Source organism: Erythrolamprus reginae, chromosome 3, assembly GCF_031021105.1.
Source record: "Erythrolamprus reginae isolate rEryReg1 chromosome 3, rEryReg1.hap1, whole genome shotgun sequence".
NCBI classification, from domain to species: Eukaryota; Metazoa; Chordata; class Lepidosauria; order Squamata; family Dipsadidae; genus Erythrolamprus; species Erythrolamprus reginae.
In genome coordinates this window covers 126,986,800-127,014,038 of record NC_091952.1, presented here as the reverse complement: position 1 = coordinate 127,014,038, position 27,239 = coordinate 126,986,800, and the positions used below count along the sequence as shown (strand labels likewise).

At 40.4% G+C, this 27,239-nt stretch overlaps 1 protein-coding gene across 1 annotated transcript in view; it reads right to left on the bottom strand.

The window, feature by feature from the left end:
• Nucleotides 1-2,518: 2,518 nt before the first annotated feature.
• GTF2B (general transcription factor IIB) overlaps nucleotides 2,519-27,239 on the bottom strand; it is a 44,195-nt gene continuing 19,474 nt past the window's right edge. Inside the window, exons 3-7 of the mRNA XM_070746610.1 lie at nucleotides 8,561-8,694; nucleotides 6,378-6,524; nucleotides 6,117-6,246; nucleotides 4,640-4,921; nucleotides 2,519-3,965 (exon numbers count right to left, since the gene is read on the bottom strand). Coding sequence (XP_070602711.1) covers nucleotides 3,832-3,965; nucleotides 4,640-4,921; nucleotides 6,117-6,246; nucleotides 6,378-6,524; nucleotides 8,561-8,694 — 827 coding nt within the window. The 3' untranslated portion in view covers nucleotides 2,519-3,831. The remainder of the gene's footprint in view (nucleotides 3,966-4,639; nucleotides 4,922-6,116; nucleotides 6,247-6,377; nucleotides 6,525-8,560; nucleotides 8,695-27,239) is intronic.

Sequence of the window (27,239 nt, the reverse complement as noted above, 5' to 3'; positions counted from 1 at the left end):
GACACTAGAACAGTGGTGGCGAACCTATGGCAACGGTGCCACAGGTGGCATGCGGAGCCATATCTGCTGGCACACAAGCTGTTGCCCTATCTCAGCTCCAACGCGTATGTGTGTGCTGGTCAGCTAATTTTTGACTCACACAACCACTCTGGGAGGGCGTTTTTGGCTTCCAGAGAGCCTCCAGGAGGATGGGGGAGGGCGTTTTTACTCTCCCCGGCTCCAGAGAAACCTTTGGAGCCTCAGGAAGGTGAAACACGAGCCTACTGGGCCCACCAGAAGTTGGGAAACAGGCCATTTCCATCCTCCAGGGGGAGGGGGAAGCTGTTGTTGCCCTCCCCAGGCATTGAATTTTGGATGTGGGCATTTGCACATGTGCGATAGCACATGCCCATGCTTTATCGGCACCCGAGAGAAAAAAGGTTTGCCATCACTGCACTAGAACATGTTTGAATAAGATCAGGATGACCAACAGATGAGAAATCTCGGTCCTATGAAGGAATTTGACAAAACTGAAAATGTTGGGTTAGGACAGTGCTTCTCAATATTTCTGTTACACACCCGCAGGAAGAAATAAACATTTCACATCCCCTCAACTCTGCTGCGACTATAAACAGTCCCCAAATTGCAGCCCACTGCAGGACATGTGTCCTACCTGACACTTATACCGGTACCTCCACCGCGTTCCTCGGCCTTGTGTCTAAGGCAGCCCCTTCTAAAAGAAAATGTCTCGTGAGTTCCAGAACTTTGATTGAACTTGCGAGACTTTTTTTTTTTTTTTAGAAGGGCTGCCCTGGACATGCCGAGGAACGCAATGGAGGTACTGGTACAAGTGTCAAGTACGGCACATATCTCATGGCCCGCCCTACCCAATCTGCCACTCCCAAATTATGCCCCATTGCAAGACATGCGTCCTGACTTGTACCAGTGCCTCTATCACGTTCCTCGGTGTTGTGTCCAGGGCAGCTTGTTCTTTAAAAAAATGTCTTGTGACTTTGAGAAGTTTGAACTTGTGAGACGTTTTCTTTTAGAACAGGCTGCCCTAGACACAATGCCGAGGAATGTGACGGAGGTACCGACACAAGTGTCAGGTAGGATGTGTGTCCTGCTCCCTGCAGCAAAAAAAGCACATTCCCCAGAGTCATGTGCCCTTCCTGGCATCTCTCCGGGCATCCCCCCCCCCCCCCCCCCGGGGAGCTTTCCCCACTATTTGATAAGCACTGGGCTAGGATAATAATAGTGATAATTCAATAGCAATATTCAAATACCTGAAAGCATATCAGAGAAGCCACTCAGGGTCTGTATTCATTCCAGATAACTAGACAGAAGTGAATTTAAATAATAAAGTAGATCCTGATTGGATGTTAGGAAAAAATAAGAGATGCCAAACAGTGTACTATTCTTTTACTAATTATGTTCAAGCAGAGGTTAAAAGAGGTTTAATTTTGATTTCTCTATTGAACAGAACGTTGCCCAAATAATCCCAACATTAAAATAGCTATGATTTGCATAATATGAAGTATATCTTCATTCTGTTAAGCAATTAATATTTCAATTACCTCAAGAGTCTAAAATGATTTACACCCAGCTTTTTAAAAAAAACTTTGGGGTTACTTTCTTATCTTTTGTGTGAAGTTAATTCAATTTCCTATAGGTTTGGATCCATTACTACTTAGACATGATTTTTAATCATTGTGGTTTTTTTTTAAAAAGCTCTAGATAAAATTCATTTATTGGACTTGCATATTAAAAGTCTGTGCTAATTAGGTTTTGACACTAATTAAAACTGCCCTCAGTGAATTACATTCAAGATGGTATATTGTAGTGAGTTGGATTTCTCTGCCCTTACTCTACAGTACAGACCCGGGCTCTCCAACCTTGGCAACTGTAAGACTTGTGGACTTCAACTCCCAGTATTCCACAAGTCTAAAGTTGCCAAGGTTGGAGATCCTTGGTATAGATCAGTGATGGCGAACCTATGGCACGGGTGCCAGAGGTAGCACACGGAGCCATATTTGCCGGTACAAGAGCTGTTGCCCTAGCTCAGCTCAAGCACATATGTGGGAGGGCATTTTTGGTTTCTGAAGAGCCTCTGGGGGGATGGGGGAAGGTGTTGTTGCCCTCCCCAGGCTCCAGAGAAGCCTCTGGAGCCTAGGGAGGGTAAAAAACAGTCCTTCCGGGCCCACCAGAAGTTGGGAAACAGGCTGTTTCTGGCCTCGGGGGGGAGGGGGAGGCCATTTTTCACACTCCCTAGGCACTGAATTATGGGTGTGGGTACTGTGGCAGGGTCAATAATGTGTGTGCGCACACGCTTTCAGCATCCGAGGGGAAAAAAGGTTCGCCATCACTGGTATAGACTACTGCAGGCAAAGACTGACACTAACACAAAATAGGAGAGAACTTGCCAGGACAATACCATCTTTTGGTAACATCCCTTAACAAAATGTAATGCCAAATCTTAGACCTATGAAATAGTATGAATACAAACCACTTTCGTGAACGAAGAAATTACAGAAAGAAATGAGCCTCCAAGATTAATTTTATTTTTCATATACATTGTAAAGCTTTGTTATTAAGCAGACTTTTTAAAAAAAATTAATTATCATGAGCTCTGTCATGTTATAGCTGCTGAAGCGGCAAATGACATCCCCCACTCAAAGGAGTGAACCTGATTTTGCAATTTGGACAAGAGCTTCTAGTCACAAAAGATTCTATTTCTAATTCACCTAAATGCTGCATAATCATTAAAGTATACATTTTGCCAGTTCCATCTCAATGGCCTGGAGGGACTATAGATCTCCCTTCCCACCCCCACACACTTTTCACACACATACACACACACACACTCCTGATGTTTTCTTTGACCTCAGCTGTGTTTCAGTAGTTAAACTGACCTCAGCTCTGCTAAAGAAAACAGTAGGGAGCTGCTGGAATATCAAGTTGGACAGAAACATATGAACATGTAGGATGAAGAACCTTGGATTCAGTTTCCTTCTTATTCAACAATGGTATTCAACTGTTTTTAATGCCTTAGTAATAATCTACTTGTTTTTAATTAGACTATCATCAACACTGACCAAAAATGTTCCTGGCTTTTTGAAGAAACAGTCCCACTTCTATTCAAAACTCAGTAAGAGAAAAATCTGCCTCTTATGACAGAGACCATGAACATAATATGGTCAGATATTTGTTTCAAGTAGCCACATAAGGTAATGAGGAGACATATTCTTGATTTATGGGACTTTAAATAGAATGAATCAGAGTATAAACTTGACATGGTTAATCTTTTCCTAAAGTTAATAGAAAAATTTCTACCAGTATATTTATTATATGAACTATATTTTCTCTGAATTAAAACATCCCATTATAATTAACTAATAGTTATCAAGAAACAATGTAAAATCCATGTACAGCATCTAATTTAGAAAACTGAACAACTTTTAAAGATTACATTTTCCACTTGGATATTTATTTAAGAACAAAGTTACATACAGTAAAACTTGTAGGTCAGTACTGTTTTTTGGAAAACAGTTTATTCTGATTTGAAATATTTTCTAAAATACATTTTACCAGATCTCTATGAAAGAAATCTAAATACACAAAATAGAAAATTAAATTTGCTGCAATGGTTGTTAAATACTTACATTCACTAATATATACATTAAAATGCCACAAAATTATTTTGTTTACATCTGGAATGTGTGCTCCATTTCATCCGATCAGTTTTTCCATCTCCTTTCATTCACCAGTCCTGTAACTGAAGGCTTGACAGGACTGCTTTTATATGCTTAGTGCTTTTCTAAGTCAAAAATTATTTTGCAGGGCTTTGAAGTTTCACAGCTGGGGCAGTTTGTCCACTGGGGTGTCAAATCTGAAATCTGCTGGGAAAAGATCTGGAGCACGTGGATAAATTAGCCTATATGACTGTCTTATTGTAACATCAGCTACACCAGCAATGTCTCCAATTTCTGAAATAAAAAGCCGAAGTAAGCAAATTAGCATTTATTTGCTAGAGTCCCAATTCTCCAAATTCATAACTCATACTTACAAACTCCAAAATGAATTATATAATATACAACTTAGGAGTTTAACTCTGATATTTAAATTCAGACATGTTTATGATTGGTTTCCACTAACACAAACCAAATGAAGTGTAGAGGAAGTGAGAAGGCTTTGCTACAAAGCAACAGTTCATAATACCATATATAAATCTATTTCCAATTCTTTCTGGACCAACATGAAGTGTCTGAATTAAACTGTACAATTCACAGGACAGTTTGCTTTCTATCCTGAGACACACTCAAGCTGCCATTACCTGGCCTTACTCATCAAAGAAAGCAAAAATATGGTTTATTTTAATTTAATACATCACACAGACTCAGCCTTTGTGGCATTTTCAGTAACCATGATTTAGTCTTCTCTGTAATTAAATTAACAGCCTACTAAATTAGCCCAAAAGAAGAGCAGAAATTCAGGCACTAACTACTGGACATGCATTTCAAACAAAACAGAAGAGGCCTTATGTAAAGCAGAGTTTGTGGCATCCATGCCAATTCTTTCTTTTCCAAAAAAACCAAACAAACCCCAAAACCTACTTCTGGCATGCATAAAACTTACTTCCCTAGATACATAAAGACATTACCTTTCTGTGTTCTCTTTTCAGCCGAGGCTTGTGAAGCCATATAAATAGCAGCAGCTGCAACTGAGATAGGACTCCTTCCAGGAACTAAATCTAATTCCACAGCTTTACGCGCAATGTGTGTTGCGGCCATCTGGACTTGCTTAGGGAGACCCAAGTTGGAACAAAATCTGGACATGAAATCTCCAGTAGTGATCAAATCCACACTTGTCTCTAAAGCTTTCAAGATGAGTTTGAAACACCGGCCTATTTCTTTTTTGGAAATTCTGGAAACAGCACATATTTCTAAAGGATAAAATAGTACAAAGGTTACAATAAATTTAGATCATAGGTCTTCAAACTTGGTAACTTTAAGAATTATGGACTTCAACTCCCAGAAATTTCCAGTTTGGAGAGCCCTGATTTAGAACACTGTCTCCATCAATTAAAACTTAACAGTACTTTCATTGTTGGTGGTTACATTTTCATAGCACAGATATAAAATTAATCTATGTAACTAATAAAGTGATATTATTTTGAGAGATTAGCCAGGTCAGAGGGACATCCCCACTGTAAACGCCTGATAAGTCGGATTGTAAAAATCTGTTCCAAGGTGCCAGAATAGAAGCTTCAGTTCCTAACATCATGGGAATTTTGTCTTTTCCCCTGGTCTTAGGCGACCCCCATGAAATGGTCATTCGACCCCCAAAGGGGTCCCGACCCCCACGTTGAGAACCACTGCTCTATAGGCTTTGGTAGAACAGAGAAGTACTTTGGCATGTTCTTACTGATTTCTTTTTTAACATTTTAATGTAATTTTTAAATAGTTGACCACTTTGGTGCAGGTTTTATCTTTCACCAATAGTCAAAATAATAAATTGATTGATTGATTGATTGATTGATTAGCATAGTAAAAACTGAGAATCTGACAGTTCTGGGTACTGCTCCATAGAGCCAACTGGGTGACTTTGGGGCCAATCTCTCTCTTCCAGTCAAGCCACCTACAACTTTTTTTTAATCACAGTTGTTAAAAGAATCACTCCAGTCATTAAGTGAATCATGCAGTTGTGAGGCTAATCCCTTCAAATTTACAGCAGCCCTGAAAAAGGTGACTTATGGCCATTTTTCACACTTACAACATCCCCATGCACTGCACATCAAATTTCAGATGCTCGACAGCTGCCATGTGTTTGTGTGTCCCGGGTTATGTGATCACCTTTTGCAACCTTCTGACCAGTGAAGTCAATGGGGAAATTAGATTCACAACCGCTTACTAATTTAACAATTGCAGTGATTCACGATGGTAAGAAAGATTGTAAAAATGGGATAGTAAAACTTAACAACTATCCTGCTCAAGCCAGTTTTGGGCTCCATGCTGATCATAAGGCAAGGGTTACCTGTACAAGGTCTACTCTATTTGCATTCAAAAGAAAAAAATGATATAGGTTGGGGGGGTCTTATGTTGAAAAGCAGTTGAAGTGTGTGTCACCTAACGCCTTACCTTTAAATGTCCTAGGAACTCCTTCTTGTCTGCAAGCAATGTAGAGACAAGCGGATGCAATGGCATCATTACTTCTCCCCTTCAGGCTCTTCTGCTCATACACTTGTTTAAATAAATTATTTGTTCGATCCTTCAAAGTAAGCAGACAAAATTCAATTAACCCCAGGCCATTTAATTAGCAATAATATCAGAAAGCCCCCTGTTCATTGTATTATACTAAATGATGCTAGAAAAATTTTCAGAGGACAAAGCATGACTTACAACTATATTGCGGGGCAGGTTGATTCTGTCGGCCATGCTAGCAATTTCCTTGAAGGCGTTCATCATTGCACGGTCAAAACTGCTCATGGTGCGGCGATTTTGATATTTTGAATTCCCAAATTCGTCAAAACTAGCTGCACCTGTCCCCTGCAGAAAAAGGGTTGAGGAAGAGAGCACATTTACATCCACACAAAATACAGGTAGTGTGCATATCTACTGTGAGATGAATGGGAAGACAACATACCATCTAACTTAAAACACCATTTTTTTTACTACTACGTAATAAGTTGTAGGGACACAATGGCTCAGTGGATAAGACACTGAGCTTGTCAATCAGGTTGGCAGTTCAGCAGTTCAAATCCCTAGCACCACGTAACAGAGTGAGCTCCCATTACTTCTCCCAGCTTCTGCCAACCTAGCAAATCAAAGATATGTAAAAATGCAAGTCGAAAAATAGGGACCATTTTGGTGGAAAGGTAACAGCGTTCTGTGCGCCTTTGGTGATTAGTCATGATGGAGCCATCTTCGGACAGCGCTGGCTCCTCGGTTTAGAACAGAGATGAGCACCATGTCTAGAGCCGGAAACAACTCATGCATATGCAGGGGGAACCTTTATCTTAATAATAAGGTGCTTATCAGCAAAGCATAAGTGAAACAGAAATTAATATGTTATGTCAATGTGGACAACAGAACAAACAGAAAGCACATATTATATAAGGGTAATGTTCATTTCATTTATTTTCAAAAGCTATTCTTCTACAAGTAATTAGCATTTCCAATTTAGAAATTAGTTGCCTATCTAGTTTTTATAAAAGGTGAAATATTAACAAGCTCTAAATAAATTATCCTATGTAATTTCATTGTCTGACTGAAACCAGGAAGATAAGACATATCTTATCTTCCTGGTTTCGCATACATATACTTTAATGTGCTCTTTATCCATAATGTTGTTATTTCTATCTTTTCTTGAAAAAAAATAAGCATGGGGAGGAAAGGAGCAACTCTTCTGTTACTCACAAAAGTTTAAAATTTTCTAAAACTGGACCATGCACAATCCAGAAAATAAAAAGCAAAGAGTGAAAATAGAGCTCTGGGTGGAGGAAATATTTGAAAGAACTGCCAGCACAAGAATGCTCCCTCTCCTCCCTGCCTGATTCATACTGGCTGGGTCAACTGAAGTTGTAGTCCAAAAAATGACACAGAGCACCAGATGGAGAAACTCAATGGCAGAGGAGAGCTATCTAAGCAGGACCTCTGTGAAAATGACAGGCGACCTCTGGAACAGAAGCAGGAGAGATCCCTTCCATCATAACCTTTTCTCCCCCAGGATTTTATAGCACAGCTCATAGCTTCAATTTTAGTATAGACTAATGTTTTAGAATAAAACAACATTTAATGTCATCAAAATGATCATTCCATTTGTCAATCTATTGCCCACTGCAAAAGAACCCACAATAGAACTACTTTGTAACTTAAATTGCAGAAATGTCCAAGCCTTTCACTGTAGCCAGCTTTAAGCTTTCTTGAAAATATTAATTGCCCAGTATGCCAATCATCATTCTATTAAGCATTTGGTACCCCCAAAATATTACTTAATCTTAACAATTCTCAAAAACAATGCATTCTAGCCACTCGTAATTCCTCCTTTCATCTACTGATTTACTATAGTTCTTCCTCTTAACAGAAACTAACCCTGGAAATTCTTGCAGTGAAAAATGTTGTAGGTGTGTGTAAGATATGCAAAGATGTTACTTTTGTCTCTACTTTGCAAACAAGATAAAAAGAGTAATACTTTGAAATTTCCACAGTGAAAAGGCATTTCTTCATATGTGAAAGTATATTCATTTAATAGCATCAGGAGAATATCAAATTTGTACAAATTAGGCCTGGATACACAAATATGAAGAAGTTGAAGAAAGCTTTGTTTCTGATATAAATTTCCCAAAGAATTCAAAGATAACAGAAACAAATAAACATTTTCTTTGCTTCCTAGACCCTTCATATTGGGGGGAAGACTATCTAATACTGTTAGAATAAAGTTAAAATAACAAGAAATTATCAAAACTAAAACATCTCCAGTGTTAGTACTAAGAAATTTGTATTTAGCAGTATTTTTTTTAGTGCAATATAATTTTGAACATTGGAACATTCACACATTGTAAGGTTAAACATTTATACATTACCTTGCCAATCATTGTAGTCAAATCTCCATCACTAAGGAGAGGATTCTGGGTGTCTCCAACTCGAGATGGGTCTTTAGTTGCTTTATCATTGCTGAATGTTCGCCATTCTGACCCTACATCTATTACTCTGTCACCTGAATATGCAAAAAAACAAAACAAAACCCAGCTCTATTATAGTTTATTCCTTTGGGAAAGTTGTTTAAAAACATACTTCTTTCTCACCAGCATTTGTATACTCTGAAAGCAATTAAAACAATAACACATTTGGAAAATATGTGGGAGGCTTCCGATGAAAAAAATTTCTGTGGAAAGATCTATATAACAGTAACATTGGGATGCTTCATAAATAGTGACAGGAATTAAAGCCAATTGTATTTCAAAAATATGCATAGTGATGGCACTATACACTTACAACTATCAAACTATACCAGCTCAAGCATAGGCAGCCATGGAGCAACATAGGTACTACAGCCCTACAAAATGAAATATTTTTCCATCAAAAATAAAAGAAAGTACTGCTGTGTCTCACAGAATCAAATTTCCCTATTCTTTGTGCCTAGTACATCCTTTGGTACCTGGGCTCAGTTAAGGCAAGTGAAAGAACAGAGACTGTTAGATTTAGAATTGAATAGACACTCCATGAATATCAAGTCTTGTGTGAATTACTGTAACTTCATACACATGACATTCATAGCAGAGCAAAGCATTTTTAAATCAATTCTTGTTTTCAAGCGTAATGTGAAACAACATATTCAGCAACATATAATCATTATTAATGTACATGTTTACTTCAGTTAAGAGCAAACCAGAAAAATACACTAGCAATGAAGTTACAATTCATTTACCTATTTGAGGTGTGAAAAATCTAGTTTACATAGGTCTAGCAAATACAGTTGTACCTCATCTTACGAATGCCTCTTCATACGAATTTTTCAAGTTACAAACCCAATGTTTAAGGTTTATTTGCCTCTTCTTAACAACCATTTTCACCTTACAAACCCGAGCCCAGGTACGTGGGCTCTCTTACTGTGTGTACGCTCTCTTACTGTGCGTGCGCTCTCTTACTGCCGCAGAGACTCCCCTCCCCTGTCTTGTGACTGTCACTGCCAGGATTTCCCATTTGTTTGCCGCCCCCGCCGGAATTCCCCGCCTCCTTTTGCTTGCACCGGCAGTCCCGAGGCGGGGAATCCCGGCCGCAGCAAGGACCAGCGCTTCAGCCTCAGACAAGGCTCCCTGGCTCTCCTTGGGTCGCCCCATCAACCCTGGGCAGCCCACCTCCTTGGCCTTGGGACTGGCTGGGAAATGGGGAAACCGTTGGTTCTTCTTTATATTTTCCACTCAGCATGTGTATTATTGTGGTGGAGCTGGGGGGGGGGGAAGCCCAAGCGGAGGGCATCCAAGGTGGGGGAACCGCTGTGCACACCTGGCGGGTAATTGGGGCTTGATGGTGTCTATTTTTAGCCCTCCATTGATGGCTGGGATTCCGACGACATCTATCGGGTCCGGCTTTGATGTCATGGAAACTCCTTCCTGGCCGGGGCCAAAAGGGCGGAGTTGCCGAGGAAATAAAGCCGCGGGCGGATGGGTAGAGCAGCCGGGCTGAGGGCGCCTGGAGGGGGCCGCAGCGGGGTCGTGGCTGCCTTGTGTGCCAAATGGACAGCACTGGAGACCGCTTTCCCCAGTGAGGAAGCTGAGAACGGGCGCTGCGGGGGCGGCGATGGAAGAAGGCGCACAGCGGGTGAGAAAAGAAGAGGGACGATGCCCGTCGCCCACCAGCCTTCTTTCCCTGCGTGGTCTCTCTCTCACACATACAAGCACCACACACCTACACACAAACACACACACTCTCTCTCTCACACACACACACACACACACATTCTTTCATAGATACATTTCATACACACATTCTTTCATACAGTCTTAATGTTTTGGATTTTTCTAATGGGCTTGCACGCATTATTCGCTTTTACATTAATTCCTATGGGAAACATTGTTTCGTCTTACGAACTTTTCTACTAACGAACCTCCTGACGGAACAAATTACGTTTGTAAGACGAGGTACCACTGTACTACCGTATTTTTCAGAGTATAAGATGCGCCTTCTCCCCCCCCCCCCAAAAAAGGGGGGTGGAAATGTCAGTGTGTCTTATACACAGAATACAGCCATTTTTGCTTTAGCCCCAGTTCCGTGTCCCATTTCTGCCTCTCAAACCCCCACCTATTGCACTTTTGCCCTCCTCAGCCCCCAGGAGCATTCTTCAGGCCTCTCAAACCCTCTGTGCACTGCGTTTTTTCAAAAAACAAGCTTCTTTTTGGCAAGAACGGGATGCACGTGGTGGGGTTTCAGGATGCCAAAAATGACTGTATTTGGTGTATAAGATGCACCAACATTTCTACCCTCTTTTTTGGGGAGGTTGTATCTTATATGCAGAAAAATATGGTAATACCTGGAAATTGGGGAGGAGATATCTGTGATTAGTTCCTTTTTTTTACATTATTTCAAAACATTTTTTTAAAAAATCCACTATTGTTTCTTTTTGTGGCAACCAAAATTCAGCCAAATTTTGTTTAAAAATGCTGTTTAAAAATGAAAATTGCACCTTCCAATTTATCCCATCAAAATGGAACTTTTTTATTTTAATCTATCAGGAAAAAAGGAAAACGCTTTTCTCTTACCCAATATTTTAACAGGAATTTAAGAAAAATACATCTGAATCATCAATTTTCCATCTTGTATTAAAACATTGCTAAAAAACTTTATTTTTTTTTATTATTCCTGCCAAGTGCATCAAGACATTCTTTGGAAAACTTCTTATTCTCACAAATCTTGTATTTGTTCTAAATATGTTATCAATTTCTGCCTCTTTATTTTCCTCATTCTAATCCCCCCCAAAATTGCTGAAGCTTTTATAACTTTTTCTCTAATATATTTTACAAGAATCCTGTGGAATTGTTCAATATTTCCATTTTTTTCCTCCCTCAATGCTAGTACAGTGGAACCCCGACATAAGAGCTGCTCTACTTAAGAGCAACTCGAGATAAGAGCTGGGAGGGGAGAGATATTTTTGTTCTACTTACAAGCCCAAATTCGAGATACAAGCGCCAAGGAGCTGTCTCCTGAAGCCAAACGCTAACTTCCGCGTTCGGCTTCAGGAGACAGCTGCGAAGCGGCGCGCGTGTTTTAAAAGGTTGCAGCCGGCCTGGGGGGCTCGGGGGGGTGCTTGCAGCTTTCTTTCTTGCTCTTTTTCTTTCTCTCTTTTACCTTCCCTTCCTCTATTTCTTCTTTTCTTTCTCCTTCCCACCTTCTTCCTTCCCTCCCTCCTTTCACTCATTCCTCTCTTACTCTCCCCTTTCATAAGTTTCCTTGCTTCCTTCCTCTGTTCCTGTCCCTTCCCCCTTTCTTTCTTTCTTTCTTTCTTTCTTTCTTGCTCTTTTTCTTTCTCTCTTTTACCTTCCCTTCCTCTATTTCTTCTTTTCTTTCTCCTTACCACCTTCTTCCCTCCCTCCCTCCCTTCACTCATTCCTCTCTTACTCTCCCCTTTCATAAGTTTCCTTGCTTCCTTCCTCTGTTCCTGTCCCTTCCCTCTTTCCTTCCTTCCTTCCCACCCTCCGTCCATTCATTCACCCATTCCTCTCTTGGTCGCTTAAAGCCGGTCCCTGGTGCAAAAAGGGTTGGGGACCTCTGTCCTACAGGATTGGGTGGCAGAGAAGTTGAACATATGTAAATTTAAAAGTTTAAGAAAGTTTACAAGTTAAGTGAAAGAAACTTCATTATTCATTTATATGTACATGTACATTTCTTCATTAAAAACATGTCTTTCTGCATAATTTAGACTAACTTTGTGAGTTTTTTGAGGGCTGGAACCAATTAAAATTATTTACATTAATTCCTATGGGGAAAAGTCGTTCGAGATAAGAGCTGCTCGACTTAAGAGCCCAGGTCCGGAACGAATTAAACTCGTATCTCGAGGTACCACTGTACAGTAGTCCCTCACCTATCGCTGGTGTTACATTCCAGACCTGGCCGCGATAGGTGAAATCCACGATGGGGAATTTATCGACTGATAGTACTTATTTAAGTATTTATATTGTAATTGTTTGGTAAGTTTTCATTGTTTTAAGTGTTTATAAACCCTTCCCACGCAGTATTTATTTTAGATACAGTATTTAAATACAGTATTTACAATTTTAGATTTATTTTTTTTTTTTTTGAAAAACCTGCCGATCGAGTTCGGCGGGCTGTTTAAACCTGCCGATCGACTTCCTCAGAAACCCGCGATGAAGTGAAGCCGCAGTAGGTGAAGCGCGGTATAGCGAGGGACTACTGTAGTGTCAAATTATCTAGTTCTCTTTCCAACTCTTTCCTCAATTTCCAACTGGTCCTCAATTACGACCATCACAACATCTCCACAGTCCCATGATCAAAATTTGGATGCTTAGCAACCAGCATGTTTTTATTACAGCTGCAACATCTCAGGAGCATTTGATTGCTATTTGCAATCTTCCCAGCTGGCCTCCAATGAGCAAAGTCAATAGGGGAAGCCGGATTTGCTTAAAGACCATTTAACTGCAGTGATTTACTTATAATCATGGCTACAAATTGGGCACAACTTGCTTAACCGGCTTGATTAGCAATAGAAATTCTGGTCCCAGTTATGTTCATAAGTAAAGGACTACTTATGTAAGTTTTGCCTTATACTCCAGAATTTCTACTTTGTGATTAATTTGTTTTAGAAATCCAGATACCTTTTCCACATCTCCAGACACTTGTTTTACAGGGCTTTCCATCTTCTTAACTTCTCTGCCTGGTCTTTGATCTTTACAAGTCTTTGATCCATTCTTTTTTCAAAAGCTGTCAATTTAGTATTAACTGATTTAGTCAATTTAGTATCACGTGATTCAGCTAACATATTGCTCAATTCCTCAACCATTTTCTTAAGTAAATCTGATATATTTCCTCTCTGCTGATATCTCTAGTAATCCTCTCTTCCGCCACCCTGCTGTTCACAGGTGGTTGCCATTATATTATAATCCTAAAGTGAAAATATCTCAGTTGCAAGGGAAAGAATAAAAGGCAAGCTTTCCTTTTTAAAATCTCAGTTTGTCTTCCTGTGCCCTGGATACTTTTATCTCAAATTCTACTCTGTAATTAGTCAACATTACAAAGAAGGGGAGGAAGGGATAACTTGATTAATGATAGAAATTGGAAATGGGTGTTTGAGTCAAGAGGAACGCAAAATAGTCGAGGCACAGCGATTCTGATTCATCAGAGGGTTAATTTTGAAGAGGTGGGAATTCAGAAAGACAGAGAAGGAAGGTGGATATTTGTTAAAGGGAAAATAAATCAAAAGAAGTTGACATTAGCAGCAATTTATGCCCCAAATGGGAAAACAAAACAATTTATAATAAATACTAAGAAGAAGTTAGACAATTTTAAGGAGGGCTCAACTTTTTTGGCAGGAGATTTTAATATGCAATTAACAAATGGGAATGCAAATAGCAGGATGTTACATTTAAATAGACTTAATATGGTGGATCTACATGCAGATATTTTAAACAGAGCTACATATTATTCAGCAAGATATCACACATTTAGCTGCATAGACTACATATTAATGAACAGGGGAGGTAATATACAAGTTAAAAAAGTAGACATTAAAAGTATATGGATATCAGATCATGCCCCACTATTGGCAGAATTGGAAATAGGTCAGGAACGAAATCAAAAAATTTGGAGATATAATGCAGTTGTAACTGCTAGGGAACAAGATAAAGAGAAATTGCAAACAGAGTTATCAGAATATTTTAGAATTAATGATGTGGGTGGTATTAAACAATCAATTGTATGGGATGCATGTAAGGCCTTCATGAGGGGACAATGTATATGTATGGAAGCAGATATTAGGAAGAGGTGGGGTAGAGAGAGGGAAAGGAAGATAAGGGAAATAGATTTGATACAAGAGCAGTTAAGAATGACGAAAAGTAGAGATTGGAATAGTTTACTGAAATTGAAAAAGAAACAGTTGATGGTGTATGATGAGATTAAATGGAATAAGATGAGAATGGCGATGCGACAAAAAATACAGAGTTGGGGGACAAGATCAATGCAGCAAATGGCGATATATCTGAAGAAGAGGAAAGAAAAATCATGTATTTTAGCATTGAGGGACACCAGTGGAGTGGTTAGATATGGTAATGACCAGTTAGAGGAGATAATGAGGAAATATTATGAAGATTTGTATAAAGAGGAGCAAGTGAAGATAGAAGTCCTCAAGGTTGGGAAAATAGTAAGTGAAGAAGACAAACAAATTTTGAATGCAGAAATTACACAAGATGAAATTGCTAGAGTAATTAAAGGGTTAAAACAAGCCAAAGCACCGGGCCCAGATGGGTTTACAGGGGAATTCTATAAAACTTATGTGAATGTTTTGCTGCCGCATTTGGGGAAATTGTTTAATAATATATTGTCAAATCGTGATATCCCGCAGACATGGAAGCTTTCAGAAATTGTTACCATTCCGAAGATGGGTCGAGATTTAAGAGAGCCTGGGTCTTACCGTCCGATCAGTTTGGCAAATCAGGATTATAAAATATTTATGAAAATACTGGCAAATAGATTAGAAAATATTTTACCAAAAATAATTGAAGAGGATCAATATGGATTCGTGAAGGGAAGGAAAATAAGTGAACCAATTAGAAATGTAATGAATGTGATGCACCATGCTACCGCTACTAAAAGGAAATTGGGAATTTTGAAATTAGATGTTTATAAAGCGTTCGATAAAGTTAACCATAGTTACTTATATAAATTATGTAACAAATTAAATATGGGGGGAAAATTTTGTGAAACTATAAAAGAGATTTATAAAGGAAATGAAGCATATATAAGAGTGAATGGACAAAGAACGCAGAGTATTAAAATATTAAACGGCACCAAGCAGGGATGCCCTCTGTCTCCAAAATTATTCGTAATAGCAATAGAGATCTTAGCTAATAAGATAAGACAAGATAACACTTGGGCAGGATATAGAATAGGGGAATTAGAAATGAAAATAAATTTATTTGCAGATGATGCAATTATATTGACCCAGACCCCGATGGAGATGATTAAAGGTATAATAAATATTTTACAAGAGTTTAAGCAGGAATCGGGACTGTCGGTTAATATGGAAAAATCAGAGATTATGTGTTTAAATATAGATCCGAGAGAACAGATAGAAATTAGGAAAGAATCAGGGTTGAAATTAGGACTTAAAAAAATAAAATATTTGGGAATTTGGTTATTAAAAAACCCAGTGAAAATGGAAGAGATTAATTATAGAATAACATGGAGGAAAATGTTGAAACAGATGAGGAGCTGGAAAGATAAAAAGCTAAGGAGACTCTCTAAAATAAGAGCTTTAAAAATGATGATAGCTCCCAAGATGATGTACCTATTTCAGGTGCTGTCGGGGGGGTTATCGGTATGTAAGGTTAAAGAGTGGGACAAAAAATTAAATTATTGGATTGAAGAAGATAAGAGACCAAGAATAAGAAAAAAGTGGTTAATTGCGAATGAAAAAGAGGGGGGATGGGGTGTTCCATGTTTGGAGCTGTATAGGGAAGCTTTTCAAATGGAAAGGTTAATGGAGTTGCAATTAAGTGAAAATAAATGGGCGAAATTGGAAAAACAGATAAACGGGATGAATAATAGAGAATTAATTTTTAGGAAGTGGAATAGGAGAGATATAGGAAAATTAATAGGCCCAATGAAAGGGACTATGGAAATTTGGAAAAAATGGCAAGGAAAAATAGGATTATATAAATCTAAACTGTCATCGCTTTATGTAATAAATAGAGAAAACGAAAGTAACTTAAATAGGGTTATAGGAGAGTTGAAGGGAAGAGGGATAACTAAGATAGAACAGTTATACGAGAAGGATGGCAGGCCAAGTAGAAATCGCATAGAATGGTGGTTAGGTAAGGGAAGGTGGCTACAAATAAATGCAATATGTAAATATCTAAATGAAAGGGAGAATAAAGAAGTATTATGGCGGGAGGAGACAGGGTTAGAGAAAATAATAAGAGAAAAAAGTGAGGGGATAAAGGCGCAAGCAACTAATATATACAAACTGCTAGTGCAGTCAGATGGGGACACGATTGATGGATTGACTAAATGGTGGCAAAATGAGATATTAGTAGAGGTACAAGAAATGGAAAATATAGTAGAAGATATAAGGAAAATTAAAAATACAAGAATTAGGGAAATGAGAAGGAAAATATTACATAAGTGGTATTTTACTCCCGTTCAATTTGCACATTTTCAGCAGAATGTTAGGGGGAATTGTTGGCATGGTTGTCAAGATAAAGGAGTGTTTATGCATATGTTTTGGGAATGCCCGATAGTGCAGGAATTTTGGCAAAAAGTGAAAGAGGATATCAATGGAATGTTAAATATACAATGGACAATCACTAAGGAAATGGCAGTACTAGTAAAAAGCAATGCGATGGGAGAATTTAGAGAAATAAAAAAAGCAGCAATAGAAAGTGCTCAGGCAGTAATAGTTTTGGGTTGGAAGGATGCGACAAAATGGACAATGCAAAATTGGTATAGGTACATGGTGGATCATATTCAATTTGAAATTATGGAAAAAAGGATAAATTTGGATAATGAAACTGATTTGGGACAGCTGATGGGACGGTGGGACAAGGTAAGACGATATATGACGAGCAGAATCCGAGACCAAGCTACAAGAAATAAACTAGAATCACTCTATAATATGTAGACAGATATTTGCTCTTGGGTTAAGTGGATTAAAAAAGAAATACCCCCAATTTGGTGGTGGGGAATGTGTGTATGTCGGGGTGATGGGCACAATTCACATTTCACTATGCACTGTTTTATGTTGTGTGATTTTAAATTGTTAAAAATCAATAAATAAAATATTATAAAAAAAAAAACATTACAATCTGGCTCATGTTACCTTTATCTTTTGTTTTGTAAAATCCAACTATTATTTACACTCTTTAAAAGTAAACAAAAATATTATCTCAAGGATCCATTTTGTTTATTGTAATTCTAATTAAAAAAGAAAAGAAATTCAAAATAACTATCCCCTTTATCTATTTTAAATTATCTTACATCTACTCCTTGTTAAGTTTTTTGGCAAAAGTTTTCAAATCTTTAAATCCCTCCTTTATTTCCCTTTTTTAATCCAGAATGTTGAATCATCAACAAGTGAAATTCTCTTACCCTGCCACTTAGAAAAGTTCTCTTCAGGTATAAATTACATCTGAGAGTGTTTAAATGGATGCTTGCGCAAATGTTGTGTTCATGTAGGCTACACTACAGCTGTGATCTCGATAAAAATCCTTCAACTCCCAGTCACTCAACTCACAACCTTACTGCAAAAACCTCAATTCTTGCAATCTACTCATGATAAATGTGGAGTGGGCTTTCTAGTAAGCCTTTTTTTGTGGACCAGGAACAGCATTGCATTGGAGATCATTGGTCAGATAGTGAATTCTGCTGGTGCAGCCCAGCTGTGGATTGTTCCCGGTTCAGAACGGTTCTTAGAACCGGTAGCACAGGCATCAGGACCCTCCACCCACCCACCCACCCTGGATACTCCGCCTCTCTGCCCAGGACGCTCCACCCACCTGCCCAGGACGCTTCTGCGCATGCGCAATAGTGTCATGCACAAGCACAAACTGGTAGTAAAGGATTCTAGAACCCACTACTGTGCAGCACATTTCTGGGTAAAGGAAGGACCATATATAAGGTTTTTTAGCTTAATATTTCTAACCCAATTTTTGTTGCCTGCTAGTGCTTCATGCTGGCTTGTGACAAGAGTAAACTCAATAACTGATGGCTACATTTATATTATGTATGTATGAGGTTTATGTTAGTCTTTCGTAAATTGCTTAAGACCCACCTATACCGCCAGGCATGGGGGAATTGAGACATTTCCTCCAGGCTTATATAGTTTTATGTATGGTATGCTTGTGTTGTATTTTTTTATATAATGGGTTTTTAGATATTTTTTCTTTTAAATATTAGATTTGTTTATTGTACAGTGTTTATTATTGTTGTGAGCTGCCCCGAGTCTGCGGAGAGGGGCGGCATATAAATCTAATAAATCATTTTTATTATTATTTATTATTATTATTATTAGAATTTAGGTTTATGTTAGTTTAGAATCTGAAGATCTTTGAGAAGTTTCTGACAAAATGTATCATCCATGCTAACATTCCATTCATTGTACTTACCGGTAGTTTTAAAAAGAAATCTCTATTATGACTATATTAGAAATCCTGTAATTGTGCTCAAACTAAAAGCATTTAAAATTAACAAACTATAAAATAAAGAGTTTATATATTGAAGTAGAGTAATAGTTTAACTGTTCCAATTTTTTCCATTATATATAAAAATATTTCACATAAATATTTCACATAAATATTGACTGATGTGTTGTTAATGAAGGATATTCAGCTGTCGGCTTGTTATCAAGCCTGTGGAAAAAGTAAACAATTTGTAATTAGAAAATATTCCAGATATAGTCATGATTTCATAAACTATAAATGTGCCAAAAATACTGACATTATTAAGTGGAACTATTTTCCAAATCATGACTCAGAAAAGGCTTCCTCTAAATAGAGGTCTGAAAAAGACTTAGAAATAATTGAACTCAGCACTTTGTCCTAACCTATGTGTTGCAGAAGAGGTCAAGCCTATTAAGGCTCTATACATAGAAAACAGGCAACAAGAACATGAAGAATTTTACCTAACTTTTCTACCATGAATACAAGGTAGCAATTCCATATAGCATCTTATCAGCCAAACCAATCAGATTAATCTACAGCTATGAATATTTAAAATCAAAATTAAAAAATGTATGGTATTGCTAAAATAACACCATGACTGAGATATACCTACTTTTAGAGTATTAGTAACATTCAGTCTAATTGTTTTACAACTTGCTCTAGCAGTCTAGTTGAATCATTCAAAGTGACAAAAGAACCATTGAACTTACCTGAACGGTTTTCTCGATGCACTGCAAGGAGAGTCCAATGTGGGTTATTCTCTAGTCTGATTGGAAGGGACTGAGTTTAATTTAAATATTAGGCAGGCACCGCCCGTTAGCCCTCCAGTCAATAAGAAAACAAAGGAGCAATAAACTATTAAACATTTATTAAACAACTGGAGAACCAAAGGTAACCTTAAAACTGTAAAGATATGAATAACATAATTGACCCTGATCCATAAGCCGGGCGGGTTTGGACTCTCCTTGAAGTGCATCGAGAAGACCGTTCAGGTACGTTCAACGGTTCTTCTCCAATGCACTTGCAAGGAGAGTCCAATGTGGGATATACCCAAGCGACTATTATAGGGAGGGAGAAGGCTGGACCAGGGGCGCTAAATCTGAGCACACCCTTTGTAGCACATATCTCCCAAATGCCGCCTCCGAGGAGGCAAATGAGTCAATACAATAGTGCTTAATAAATGTAGATGGGGTTGCCCACGTGGCCGCTCTGCATATGTCCTCGAGCAATGCCTGTGTGGTCCAGGCTCTGATGTAGCTGAGCTACAAGTAGAATGTCCTGTTATGCCTTGTGGCACCTGGTGGCCTCCCGCCCTGTACGCCTCTGTGATGCAGTCATGCAACCACCGGCTGATGGTTTGAGATTAAAGCTTTGTACCCATGGCTCTAGATGAAAATGACACAAACAGGGCTTCGGAAGTTCGGAATGGTTGTGTTCTACGGACATAGATTTTCAAAGCCCGTCGTACATACAGCTTGTGCCACCTCAACTCCGATGGGTGGGTTCCGTGTGAACAAAAGTCCGGCAAGACTACTTCCTGGGCCCTGTGGAACCAGGAGTTTACTTTCGGAACAAATGCCTGGTCAAGTCGTAAAACAACCCTGTCCGGGTGAAATTGACATAGATCCGGTCTCACAGGCCGCTATTTCTGACACACACCTGGCCGAGGTGATTGCGACCAGGAATGCTGTTTTAACTGACAAGAAACGTAATGAAATAGTCCTAATTGGTTCAAAGGGAGGTCCCGTCAAGGCTCGCAATACTAAAGGCAAATCCCACGATGGGTATCTATGAACCGTAGGTGGTCGAATGTTGGAAGCTCCTCTTAAAAAGTCCTTGATCCATGGGTGATATGTTAGAGGGCGGTAGCAATACTGCCCTAGGATCGTAGATAATGCCGCTACATATCTCCGCAAAGTGTTGGGAGCGAGGCCCTTATCCAGTTCTGCTTGAAGGAATGTTAGAACTATGTCTGGTGTAGCCTTCTGTGGATCCACCTCATGAGATCTACAAAATGTACAGAAGGCCGACCATGTGGCCTGATAAATGCGCTTGGTAGATGCTCTGCGCACAGCTTGCATGGTGGCTATGACTGTGTCGGGCAGGTGATGACTCCTCAGGCGATCCCCCTCAAGTGCCACACGGTCAGTTGCCACCACTGTGTCTCCGGGTGCAGGATGCATCCCTGGCTGAGGGAGATTAAATTGTCTGGGATCCTCCAGCATGGGGAAATGGAGCTCCTTCAAGTCCATGAACCATGCTCGCCATGGCCAATAAGGGGCTAGTAATAATACTTCGGCCTGTTCTTCCAGGATTCGCCGAATCACCCTCTAGATTATGCGAGTTGGTGGAAATGCATAAAGCAGGCCTGGTGGCCATGGGTGACGAAGAGCATTCACTCCTTCTGCTCCCAAGGAGGGAAATCGGGAGAAAAATCATGGTAGTTGTATGTTGTGACACGTGGCGAAGAGGTCTATCATTGGGATGCCAAATCAATTGATCGCTTCCTGGAACACTCCAGGTTCCAGGCGCCACTCTGCCGGGTCTAATGTCCTGCGACTTAGCCAGTCTGCTGTCCCGATACATGTTCTGCCGTAAGGGAGGCTAGGTGGATTTCTGCCCACCGGAACAGGGACTCCGATTCCCTCATTAGTCTCTGTGATCTGGTTCCCCCCCCCCCCGGTGGTTGATGTGGGAACGAGTTGAAACATTGTCCGTCAAAATTAAGATGTGCCTTCTCTGTACCAGGTGGTCGAAGCTGCGAAGTGCTAGAGAGACTGCTTTGAGTTCTAGGTAGTTGATGTTTATATCCATTAAATTATGTGGCCCCCACAGTCCCTGGGCCATGTGGGAGGAAAGGTGGGCTCCCCAGCCAGTTAAGATGGCATCCGTTGTTATAGTCAACAGGGTCTGCTCCTGGAAAGACAAGCCCCGCTGGATTGCTGAAGAGGCCCACCATTGTAGAGAGTTCCTGAGCCTGGAGCTGAGGGTTGCCCTCCTGTGTGTATGGCTGGATTTTTTCTTTTGAAAAGGTAACAGGAGCCATTGTAGCGGACGATGGTGGTATCGAGCCCATGGTACAATGTATATACAGGATACCAGAGTACCCAGCAGTTTTGACAGGAAGGCTAGTGTAGGTCGTCTTTGCACTTTCAAAGTATTCAGAAGGTCTCTGATATTTGCCTGCCTCTCCTGGGATAGGAAGACCATGCATGACTCTGTGTCTATGGTTGTACCCAGGTGAGCTAGGCGAGTTGTCGGGCTTAGGTGGCTTTTTTCCCAATTGACTGTAAACCAATGGGACTGGAGTGTTGTTATGGTTAATTGTAAATCTCGACATGTCTGTTCTGGAGACTTTGTCAGCACTATGATATCGTCAAGATATGCCATAAGTTGCACTGACTGATGCCTGAGGCTGGCCGTAAGAACGTCCAGTAATTTTGTGAATGTCCGTGGTGCTGATGATAGGCCAAATGGCATTGCCTTGTGTTGGTAATGCACCCCGTTCAGGCAAAAGCGTAGGAATTGTCTGTGAGGCAGGTATAGTGGCACATGGAGATAGGCCTCTTTGAGTCAATAGACATTAGGAAGTCCTTGTGGCGTATGGAGTGCAGGATAGAGCAGAGAGAGTGCATTTTGAACCTCTTGTAGCGCACATAGAGGTTCAACTGCCTTAGATTTAAAATTAATCTGCACCCCCCCCCCCCTCCGAGGACTTCAGGACCAGAAATATGACCGAGTAGAAGCCTGTCCCTTGTAGATATGAAGACACCTCTTCGATCGCTTCTATCTCCAAGAGATGTTTGACCTCTCTGTGTAACAACTCCCTCTTCAAAGGGTCTCTTACCGGAGGGCATGGGAGGAAGCGGTTTGGGGGTAGGTGAGAAAATTCTATCCGCAAGCCCTGGGACACCGTAGCAATTGCCCAAGTGTCTGATGATGTGGTCTCCCAGGAATTTATGAAGTTCTGCAGCCTGCCACCAAGGGTAGAAGGCTGTTGAGTTATTTGCCGCGCCTGAACCCCTTGGTGTTGGAACCTCTGAAGGGGTGACGTCCCTGTTGGTAGTTCTTGTTGCGACCGGCAAAATATGGTCTATCAGTGCAGAAGTTCCCCTGGTTATAAGAGCCCTGGAAAAATAACCTTGAGCCCTGGGTGACTGTCGAGGAGGGCTCAGAGCAAAAGGGCTGCCGCTTGTACATAGGATTAAAGCGTCTTTCTGGTCTTGTTTGTCCTCGGGAGTACCTTCTTCTTATCTTTGTCCTCTATAAGCACTCCCTCTAAGGCCTCACCAAATAATTTCTCACCTTGGAATGGTGAGGATGCCAGACGCCATTTTGACTTTACGTCTGCCTGCCAGTTGCGAAGCCAAATCAACCTACGGGATGATACAGAAGAAGCCATTGCTCTGGACACGAACTTTGCTGCATCTACTGTGACATCTACCGAAAATTCAGTAGCTGCTAAGAGCTTGTTCAAATCCTGGCGAAGCCTGGCATCCTCCGGATTTACTCTGAATTGCATTTCTTCTATCCACAGGATGGTAGCTCGATTAAAAAAGGAGGCTGCTGAGGCCACCCGTACAGCCCAGGCTGCCATCTGGTGTGTCTTAAGCACTACATTCTCCGCCTTCTTATCCTCAGCTTTTAGTCCACCTGATATTTCCGAAGGAACTAAGGCATTCGATACTAGGCTCCCCACCGGCTTGTCTATGGTTGGGGAGCCTAATAAGGCCTCCATCTCTTGGTCGAACATGTAGAATCTACGGTCTACTATTGATGGGCCTTGAGCAGCTGCTGGGTTCTCCCATGGTCTCTTTATGTTTTTCAGAAAGAGCTGGGATGATGGGATGTGCTCCGTTTCTTTCTTGGGGACTCTAAAAAGTCCGCCCGTTGGGGCGGTTGATGTGCTAGCTTCAGTCTGGTTCCCCTCCCTGGCCAGATCAATGGTCAGCTTAGCTTTATTAAGTAGGATCCGGAATAGGGAAGGTTTGAACAGGCCTGTAAAAACCGGTGGTTCTGGGGGCTGTTTGTCCCGACAAGTCGTCCCCCGCATCGCTGCCAATGTCTCTGTGATCATCCAATGACCCCGGTAGTGACTGAGGGGTTGCTGTCTAGCCCACGTAGGCGTAGCAGCCATCAGCACATATTGTTGCACGCCAGCAGCTAACCCATGCGAGTAAGCATTGGCAATTAGGTCTTGCAGGGCCGCCGGCATGTTTGCCATGTGTCTACAGTGTTTCTCAGGCCCGCAGCAGATGGTGTAAAAGTTGCTGACGGTATTTGGCTGTACTGTGACACCAGGGCCGCTTGCGTGGGTGGTGGAAAGCTAGGCCAGGCCGGAGCCTGCCTAGGAACGTTAAAGGCCTCAGCAGTGAAAGAAGGACCTGATAGGAGGGGACGCTCTGGAGACCAGTCCCTTTCCATTGCCGAGCCTGCTACCCCTAAAGTTGCAAACCTGGGAGAGGCTGGCAGTGGTGTGGGCCCTGAGGTAAAGTCAAGTTGCGATGGGGGAGCTGCGGGCATCTGCGGCTTTTGGGCTGCTTCTAATTGCTTCTCGAGAGCCCTTATTCTTTTCTCCGCCTCCCTGAGTGAAGCTCCCTGAGTGGCTTTGGACTTTGATTTGTCCGGTTGGGGTTTTTCCTTGGGGGTACTGGGTCTATTAGTAGCAGTAGACTCTCCCCCTGGGTAGGGGATCAGCCATATTGGACTTCATTCTCATTACCAGGGGGTTCTAGCTCATAGTCTGAAAAACCCATCTCACTCAGCAGTTCTCCTTTCGATTTTTTGTTCTGATGCCGGAACAGCCACCACCGTCTGAGGCCGCGATCGCCAGAGACTCACCACCTGAGCTCAATCCGCCACTGGGAAGAGTGGGTTGCTAATGGAACTCAATCCGCAGCCAAGGAGAGCCTTGCCAAACAGCTGACAGCAAGCAGAAGCTGTAAATCCTTGCCGAGTTCTTTCTACTTTTCTAAAACAGGGATTTTGAAGTAAATCAGTCCAAATTCAATTTTTTTTTCCCACAGCTCTCCGGAGCTAAACCAAGAGAACTGAGGACCATTAACAGGGGGGAGGTCCTCAGAATTTCAACTCCATCATAAAGCTAAGAGGATAGAGCAGGGGTCATCAACCTATGGCTCCATCATTCAACATATGCGTCACAACTGCCAATGTGGAACACCCACTGCCACACAATTTATTAAACTTTTTGACCATGGATAAATCCAAGAAAAGAAAAGTTTCAAAAGAAAACAGAATCTTTAATTCAACTATATATGTGAGTTTTGTGGCCGCTCAGGAAATAGTCAGGCACAGGAAGAGTTTTGTGGCACCTGGTGTTTTCTTTTCTGTGGAAAATGGGTCCAAATGGCTCTCTGAGTGTTTAAGCTTGCTGATCCCTGGGCTAGAGCTACTCATCCTGGACTCTCCCATTGATATTATGAAGAATAGCCAACACTTCGTAAGATAGACTTAAGATTCAGAAGGATCGTGACAGACTTGAACATTGGGTGCTATCTAGCAAAATGAAATTCAATGGAGAAAAAAGTAAAGTTCTACATTTAGGCAAGAAAAACAAAATCCACAGGTACATTATATGTGGTACCCCGCTCAATAGTTGTAACTGTGAGAAGGATCTTGAAGTCCTGGTGGACAACCACTTAAATATGAGCCAGCAGCGTGCTGCAATTGCCAAAAAAGCCAACACAGTTCTAGGCTGCATAAACAGAGGGATAGAATTAAGATCATGTGAAGTGTTAATACCACTTTATGGTATATGTTATGGTATACTTGGAATACTGCATCCAATTTTGGTCACCACGATATAAAAAAGATGTGGAGACTCTAAAAAGAGTGCAGAGAAGAGGAATAAAGATGATTAGGGGACTCTAGGATAAAACATATGAAGAACCGTTGCTGGAACTGGATATGTCTAGTCTTGTGAAAAGAAGTCACATGATAGCAGTGTTCCAATATCTCGGGAATTGACACAAAAAAGAGGGAGCAAAACTTCTCCAAAGCATCTAAGAGTAGAACAAGAAGCAAAGGGTGGAAACTAATCAAGAAGAAGCAACTTAGAACTAAGGAGAAATTTCCTGACAATTAGAACAATTAATCAGTGTAACAACTTACCTCTAGAAGTTGTAAATGCTCCAACACTGGAAATTTTTAAGAAGAGATTACATAACCATTTGTCTGAAGTGGTGTAGAGTTTTCTGCCTAAACAGGGGGTTGGACTAGAAGATCTCCAAGGTCCTTTCCAACTCTGTTATTCTGTGTATTCTGGTCTGTCTTTTGTGCCATTACGATAGTTTCTCATGAGGGAATCAACCAACCCCAGAAGTAAATTTATTTTTTATTTGCTAGGATAATTGATATATTTAAAGCCTATATTAAGACAAAAAATGAGGCTAAAGCATGGTCAGCAAGATACATTCCATCCACCATCCTATCATCTTCTTGCAAGCTTATATTGGGATTCATGTTTCCTTTTTGGCTGTTAGCTTTTATGTAAATATTTAAGCATTGTTCCTTTTAAGGCCTAGCAGTAACTTCACTTTCAGGCAAACTCTCATTACTGTTTACTGCATCTAAAAAAAGCATGATGTACTTGAAATTCTGGCACTATATAAATAGAACATTCAGCATAGTTATTATGTAATATTTTTCCACACACATGGGAATGACCTATATGACTCACTGGAGAGAAGTACCCTCTTGTGAATTAGGCACCATTCCTGCCTTAACAATCAACAGTATTATGACACCAATAACTATGGCCAAATAAGTAAAAGATGGCAAAATAATATAGAAAGAACACAATTATTCGGGATAATGTAATAAATAAACATACCATATATCTTTAATATTAAAAAAAACTTCATATCTCAAGAGGATGTAAAATATTCTTCTCTAAAAAATCTACAAAATTATTTGTGGGACTGTGAGAGTTCTTTATTTTCCAATGATTTTACAGCCCAGTGTAGAAGATAATCATAAAATGCCTTATTGTAGCGCACACATTTCCCGGTAGTAGGCTGTTGCCCTGGATTAACTCCACCCTCTTAGGCTTTGCAAGTTGATGTAGCCAGGTTAAGTAAGTCTTTGATGATTAGACCTTATCGAAAATAAAAGTCTTTAAGTTTGCAAAGTGACATACAGCATAACCTTTGCCTCATTCCAAAAGGTCTTGCATTTGTTCGGATTAGATCATGTCTATGCGATTGTTTCTTTTCTGGTTACTTCCAAAGCTCCAAACTCTATATTTAAACAGTGTTTCTTTTGAGCACTCCAAATGAATTCCCAAAGCAAAATCCAGGAACCAGGATATGCTGGTTACCATCAGGATAAGCTGCCTACCAAAGCTTATAGTCTTGTA